Raw genomic sequence first — 8,069 nt, forward strand, 5'->3', positions numbered from 1 at the left:
CTTAGTTATTATTACACACTGACTGTAGAAGCAGATGGATTAAGGTAAATTCTGCACAGAACAGTTTTAGGAACTTGCTAGATTTCTCTCAAAAAACAGAAGTGAAGACTCAGCAAGTCTTGACTCACCTGTCAGGCAGTGCCACGGTTTGCACAACCACCAGCAGCCTTGGCTTGATAATAAGTATGCAATTCAGTTAATAAAATACAACTCAGTTTAACCACAATGCTACTTTTCATTTCTGATGACTTCTGTGAAGTATACTGGATAAAATTTAGCCTAAAAAAAACCCCAACCACTAGTATTTTGAGGATACTCTGTGTTTTAAATATTTGAATCTCAAACTAATTCATCCGTGTGCTGTCAAAGATGAAAACATTTCACTTGCAAACTCTTTCTCAAAGTCATGTGGTTAGAAAAATGCTCAAATCAAAAGCTCGTCAGAGAAAGGAAAGTGCAGTGGGTGTTGGTCCTGAGACAATTTATGTGATTAGCAAAACAAGCTATAAAATGTATGATGGTATTGTGAGAGAATCCTAGAATGAGTGCAAACTAGCACCAACGCCGTGATGCTGTGCAGCAACCAAGGATAAAAGCCTATGTCACATCTCCTGTCCTATAGAAGCACATCCACTGTGTACCTTCCAGACATTATTTGAAAACAGGTTCTGGAAATGCCCAAATACAGGTGTGGCTGGAATAAAACTGGAACTTGAGAACTGAAACATCTGTATCCAAGGCTAAATCCCATCTGTCTGTTATTAACGTAAAGAGTCCAAGTCAAGTTGCCTGGACTAGTACTTTGCATAAGGTATGAGCATGACTGAGGTCTGTGCACCAGCATGACATAGAGAGTCAGTAACTTCTATCAGTGTGAAAGAAAACTGAAAATTGTCATAACTCACCATTCAAAGCCTCAGTGCTAAGTCCACCTCCCCCAGCAGTGAGACAGAAGATGTTGGTGAGAACACTCCTGTGATGTCATCATCTTATTTTTAAAGCATGGGATGACAACTGGGTGTGAATGACTGAAGACACTGAGCTTGACAGAAGAAAGCTTTGACCTTTGCTGATAAAATCAAATAGGAAGGATTTTCATCCAAGCCTACCTCTCTGCAGAAGGATGCTGGGAAGTAAGAACCCTGCTACGGGGAGCCTTGCCCCCTGGGAGAAAGGATACAAGCTCTGGTAGAGTGGAATGAGGGACTTGACAGCTCTGCTGGCATTGATGCACGTGGCACAGATCAAGCTTGGCAGCAGCTTTGCAGTCACGATTGCTCCATCGAAGAGAGGACCAAAAAATGGCACCTGGGGACCCCAAAATACAAGAATAAGCCTCGGAACCACTACATGAGATGGTACAGCACTTTGCCACAAACCAGGATGACCACATTGCTCCCCACACTGAAACTTCTAGTGTGACACCCATCCCCCAAGCTCATAGGTGTTCAAACTCTCCATAATTGCCATCAGCACACTGTACACAGATACACACGTCTCACAGAACATTCAGCTGAGTAAACATGAGCTTGTTACACATCGGAAACAAAGCCATCTAGGAATTTGCAATCAATATGCCATTGGGACTAGATATTAAGAGCTGTTTTCCATCTGGGATTCCAACAGGAGACCCTGATTCACTGGCTGAATCTAACACTGGCAAGAGGTTTTGCAAAAACGTATTTGCTTCAGATAATCCTCTATAAACTCCTTCCATGGACTTCATGTAAGGGAAAAAAACTTGAACTGGACCAAGATGAGGAGGTGTGTGCAGAAGGCAGTGGAGATGGCAGAGCAGTGGCCCCTCTCAGAGGCAGAACACAGGGACAGGCACAAACGGGCCCAGCCCAGCACATCAAGGTGTTCAAATGCTGCTCCTTCAGGGTCCCCTCTGGAGGAAACCCCTGTTTGTGTCCTCTGGTGACCTATGGCTCATAGGTCACACATAAATGAAGATATAAAGGCCACACAAGGTACAAGGGATGCTTCCTAAAAGTGAACTATGTCCAGAATTGCAGACACATAACAGCCTTGGCCTGCCAAACCCAGAAAATTTTGATGTTTAAATACAAAATAAACATTAGCACTTACAAGTACTCAAACTCATTTCCCTTTCACAAACTCAAAATGAAAAACCCAATCCCCCAACCAAAGCCCCAAACAGAAGCCAGCAGCAATTATCAATATTTAAGCTATGGATTTTTTCCATCTGTACAGAGGCTTATCACATAAATAAATACCCTCTATTATTCTTCTGCAACTGCTTGTGGGTGACTGTGACAGTCATTCAATAAATGGACAAAGGGAATAATATAAATCCCCTGCATCTAGGGAATTCCTCTAATTAGAAGTGGCAATGAATTACAGAAGAAATTTGGGTTTAATATAACATCTGCAAATGACAGCTGTCTCTTCACACACTTATTCTGTCATTCCTTTACTTAAAATAATTACCCACCGCCCCAAAAAATAGATTAGTGCAAAATGTTTCCATAGTGGTTTTGCCTTTTTTTAAATTTACTGCTAGCATTACTATCCAGACAGCTGGAAAGAAAGGGGACAGAGAAAAACCTATGCCACCTGAATTGTAATGTTCCAGAGCATCAAGTTTTCCCTCTTTAAGCAGTAACGTTTCTAAGTGAAATTTTTACCCCATGCTCTGTTTAAAAGTATTGACAACAGGAGAAGAATGTAAAACTCTATTTTTTAGTACAAGCAAGAAGGTTAAGTATATACTAGTAATAAAATTACACCACTGTACACATACCAGATATGTAAAGCCAGATCAGCAGATACTACCGGTGCTGGCAAATTCCCTGTCAGGCTTTTTAGACAAGCAGGTTCTGCTCACAGGACTTGGTGTCATGGTTCCAAACCCATCTGGGTTTGGGGAGTGGGGCAGAGTTTATCTTACACACCTCATCCATGTGTGTGCATAAATACACACACAGCCAGACACAAGCTCACATGAGCAGAGCAGCAGTGGAGCTGAGGGTTCCGCAGAGCCTGCCGCAATCCAAGCGCTGCACAGCCGGACCGTGCGGACACAAAGCTTGGAATTATTCATTCCCAAGCAGATCCAGCAGCCACGCCAAGGGTCATTAAAGTCAATGGAGCTGCATCTCGTCAGCTTCCATCTGCACAGGGGCTCTGCCCTAACAGGGGATCCGGGGGGGAGGCCAGCAGAATGCTCAGGGCACGCTGTCCGCTCCGCACTCCTCTGTACCCCCGCATTAAACACCCACCCGAGGAAAACAGGGCTCTGATGGTTACAAACATATAGTCTGCTTTGACAGGAATCCATTAAAAACCAAAAGATTGGAGGGAAAGATCCCCCTCCTGCGAGTACTCCAAATGTCACTGCAAGTTATCTGCAAAGCAAAAATTAATACTCAGCCCACTGCAAGCACCTGCCTCGTCCCGATTTCCAAGAGAAAAATCATTATTTCTGTTGCCCGCAGTAAAAGTAGGCAAGGGTAAATAAACCTTCTGAGCACAAAGACTGCCCCTCTACAGCAAGCAGCACTAGTTAAAAGAGTGGGGAATGGGTAAATTATTGTACCAAATGGCTGAGAATTAATCTCTGATGACGAGCTGCAATCTAACGAGGCATCTGTGTCCCAGGGAACCCGCAGCATGTCCCTGGCGGTATGTGCAGTGCGGAGCCTGCCTGGCATGCTTTGTCCCCTCTCGCAGGCAGCTTTTCCTCTCATTGTTCCCAATATCCTCGTGCATCTGTGACGCGTGGAATGCATTCACACTAACAGACTTACTATTGTCTTCCCTCCGAAGCTTTGTCGGGCAAAGACTGCAGCACGGTTCCTGATAATTATATTGCTTAATTAATCAAGACAAAAAAAATTTGCAAATCATTGCCCGGTTGCCAAGCAGGGAGATCAAAAATGAAAACAATACAAGCTGAAGCAACATAACAAAAGTAACAGCTATCTGATCAGAAATTCTTCTATAATGAAGCTATTAATGCTAAAGCGGTTAATGTTAACATTGCTCCAGGTGTCTCTACTTGGCTGCAAACAAAAAGGCTAACATTATGGATATAAAAGGCCAAATGTTGCCATGGATTCTGTAACCTGATAGAGAGGACAGCCTTTTCATTCGATTAGGGAATGCAATTTAAATACCAGGGACTGAAGCCAAACAACAGACATTTCTCTCTGCAAGCCTCTTTCATTCACCCTGGGGTCAGTAGCTGGTGAACAAAAGGTCAGCCACACTTGCCCTGGAAATGTCTGGATTAATTTTATTACATTGTAATGGTTTGTACTTTAAATGTAGGGATAACACTAAATTTCCAGTTAGCTCTTATTCTGGCTGCCCGTTGGGTGGTTTTGACTAACATGTAAGATGACACAGCTTTTCTCCATTGCTCCAGAGAAGTCTCAAGTGTGTTCTCCTAACACTAAATTCTCATTTTCCTGATGGAACATTAAAACATAAAATTCCCCAAAAGTAAATTGCAGAGCTCAAAACCATGTGTAGGAAAAATCCCCCCACTACTAGAAAATTTTCAAGTTAGAAGTGTCTGCTGACAAACCATTGGGTGTCAGTATCTAAGAGCTCCACCATTCACAACTCAAAAAATATTGTCCACAGCTGGTAAATATGTCATCTGACACAGGCATTTCCCACAGCTGGTTACTCTCTTGGATAAATGTTGTCCCTCATGTAAGGGAAATGGTATTTATCGCACTGATTACCTCCATCCAGTATATTTTGTATACATTTTTGCACCCATAGTGTACCAAACAAGCATTTACTGAAGTGACTTCTTCATACATATGTGCAGATGTACATACACCCCCCCCCAATGTGTTGAAAAACCCCCACATATCTTTCAAAAAAATATCTCAAATGTGGTTGCAAATAACAATTTAACCAGAAAATACTGAAGCTCCAGTACTGCCTACAGGATCCCACTGAGACAAATGATGACGACAGCCCCATAGACACATGAGGTTCTGCACGGTACCACATGTACAGCAATGACCCAGTGGCAGGGGGGAATCTAACAGCACACTGAACTGAAATCTTGACTGTTTTGCTTTCAGAGTCTCACTGTGGAAACTCACAATGGTTTTAAATAGTGTTGTTTGCACAGTAACTTCTATGGGTCGAAAATTCTGAAATATTTCTGTTAAGTGCTAAGCAGTACTATGAAATGAATAAGCAACCACTTTGATCATCTTTAGTAATTCTAGTTTTTAAGTCAGAGCTCCTTGCTTAGCATGCTTTCCACCTGAGATGAACAGACTGTATTTTGTATTTGCTGTGAAAAAACAAACCCCAAATTCTAAACCACTGAGTGTTATTTAAGCAACAGACCTGCTGGTCAGTTGCACAACACACTGCAAACCCAAAAAAGCAGCCAAAACATACCTCCGGCTTCTTCATGATCTCTATGAAAAACATGTGGTTCTTCATGGGGTAAATAACAATGAGAACATCCCCAAAGTCTGTGGGTATGATGCCCCTGCGGTAGTTGCGGGTGTGCTCAGACCAGACGATGTGAACCTCATCATTTCCCAAGTGACGAAGCTGCAATAGCAAATTGGCTCTTTATTAATCCAAGTGATAACCATGGTTTAGGAGGGGTCACGGCTCACAAATTGAATTACAGTGCTCAACAGTAGGAATATTTCATTACAGAAAAAGTTAAAATATTGTTTTTCTCCAGTTGCTCATGAAAGCATCAGCTCAATAATTTGCTTCATTCAGAACACATTGTTGTCTGATGGCTTAATTAAGTCATTATCAAACTAGCCATTAGCATGATATGTAAATGTACATTACCTACAGTGATTTAAGGCGGAAAACTGAATTACCAGAACAAAACATTAACCAACAGAACATCATATTCCCGCCAAAATAAGGTAAAATAAGGCAGCTGTCACAGAAATATGAAATGCCCTCAACTCAGGATGTCACAAAACTGTCTGTCACTAACCACTGTAACTGAATTTATTATCCCACAAACATCTCAATGATTACTTAGAGGAGCTTCTGCTTGGAACAATCAGCAAAATATCTGGGCAATGGGAAGTAGCAAAGAGTGGGAAATATTGTGGGAGTTATCTTTTTATTTGGAGCAGAATGGCATAAAAGATGGGTAAAATTTAAACCTGACATATACCAAATGCATCTGAGAGCCTGTGTGTTTGCTCTGCTGCTGGAGGAGCTGGAGGTGATCTAACAGATGGCAAAAACTATTTGGCAATCATGTACCAGCCTCACACAATGGTTTCAACTGTAAGCTTTAAAGTTAAAATGTAATCCACATGCAGAATGCCAGCCCAAAGCATAAAGAGAATTTAAGTCCCACTTAAAGCTTAAAAGACACCCCCCACTCCCCCAATTTGGTGCTACCCCTGGAACAATGTGCACAATAGACCGAACAAAGAAGCCAAAATGAAGCTCTGCTTCTTCACTCTGTGTGGGGGGAGAGAAAAAAGGGAAAAGAAGGTGGTGATTTTCATTGATAAATAACAACTGAGTAACCCCAACATGCTTTGGATCAGCCCACATTGTACTAATGAAACTTCCCTCTTCAGAACCAAGCAATGCCTTTAGAAAGAAAAACTTTAACTCCTACATACTGGTGACAAACAGAAGTCAAAAGTCATGACAGAAATGTGGCAAAAACCCCACGTTAAAAAGTTACAGCTATGAACTTGGCTTACAGTTCATGCTCCAGCAGAGTAAAGTTCAGTTCATAAAGGACTGAGATTCTCAGTTTATTTTAAATTAAACAGAAGATAGTTGTGTTTTATTTACACCTATGAACAGAAGGTAATTTTAGTTCTGTTTGAGGAAAAACTGCTTTTGTCTTGTAAAAACATGGAATCATATCAATACTATCATTAGAGCTTCTTATGTGAACAAAACTAGTAGAAACTTCTCATGGCTACACTGATTTCTGTGTATTCTCTTGTATTTTAATTGCTCGGTAAAATACAGCAACATGCAAGAAAATAATCATATTGCTAATATCACAGTGAAGACTGACACACACCAAAGGAAATGGGAATTTACATGTAGGACAAAACCCCCACCTCACTCTCTGGGACAAGCTGCAGTCAGGTTACCTTCAAAGTGATTAGAAGCAAAGCTCTGTACTGGCTTCCCCTCTTATGGTTTCTGAGGTGATAAATAGCATGTACTGCTATAAGAACAGTCATCAAAACATGTCCAAACACAGCTTAAGGTACCCTTTTTAAAATCATAGGGAACTGTTCTGATAATCAAGCACTTTTCATACTGAGGAATCCCAAACCACTTTGTACTGGTATCACATCCTAGAGAACACAATTCAGTGAAGAGAGAGAAGTTGGCTGAACCAACACTTGCTGTGTGCTCATTTGAGACAGCAAGTGATGGTTGAGCTTAAAATCTTGCAAACATCCTATGATCATGAATTACTGCCTCTGCTACGATCCCCATCAGGTGCCAGAGACTCATTTCAGAGCCTGACCTACTGCCCATCCTTGTTTTGAAGTAACACATTCTTAAGCATCACAATTACAAGGTATAATACTGAAAAGAAAACATAGATATTAATAAAAAATATTCGTTACTGAAAGAAAGTTTCATCGATAAAGAAACCACTACAATAATCTTGTAAGTGACAACAAGCCAGCTACTATTTTTCTGTGTTGTGTACTCAGAGCAGAAGCTGTGGGGCACTCAGTACTCCAACGGACGTTCAGCAAGTTCTGCTGAAAGGTCCAGAGCCCACACCCAACATGCATGGAGCCAGAACTCTGGGAAAACTGTGTTAAAAAATCCCATATAAGACAGATACTAAGAAGCAAACCCAAACGAGGGACAAGTTCTGAGCTGTTGAGCTCACTGTAACCATCGCTCTGCAGACACTGCGGGAGAGCAGCTCTGGAAATGGCAACCACATCTCCTCCTGGGTGTGCTGGCAGCGGCGGATTTGGGACCTGCACGGAAGGCAGTTTGGCTCACACAGGTGTGACACACATGCTCTGGGCTGCAGGTGCTGGGACACACTGCTCGGTGCCACACTGTGGGGTCACTCGGCGCGTGGC

General features: G+C 42.0%; 1 protein-coding gene across 1 annotated transcript in view; it reads right to left on the minus strand.

The window, feature by feature from the left end:
- Positions 1 to 1,109: 1,109 nt before the first annotated feature.
- Positions 1,110 to 8,069, minus strand: part of RALGAPA2 (Ral GTPase activating protein, alpha subunit 2 (catalytic)) — a gene marked incomplete at both ends in the record, with an annotated part of 62,824 nt that continues 55,864 nt past the window's right edge. Inside the window, 2 exons of the mRNA XM_009078396.1 lie at positions 1,110 to 1,308; positions 5,398 to 5,556. Of these exons, the coding sequence (XP_009076644.1) occupies positions 1,110 to 1,308; positions 5,398 to 5,556 (358 nt within the window). The remainder of the gene's footprint in view (positions 1,309 to 5,397; positions 5,557 to 8,069) is intronic.

This window comes from Acanthisitta chloris, unplaced genomic scaffold (genome assembly GCF_000695815.1).
Source record: "Acanthisitta chloris isolate BGI_N310 unplaced genomic scaffold, ASM69581v1 scaffold14187, whole genome shotgun sequence".
Lineage (NCBI taxonomy): Eukaryota > Metazoa > Chordata > Aves > Passeriformes > Acanthisittidae > Acanthisitta > Acanthisitta chloris.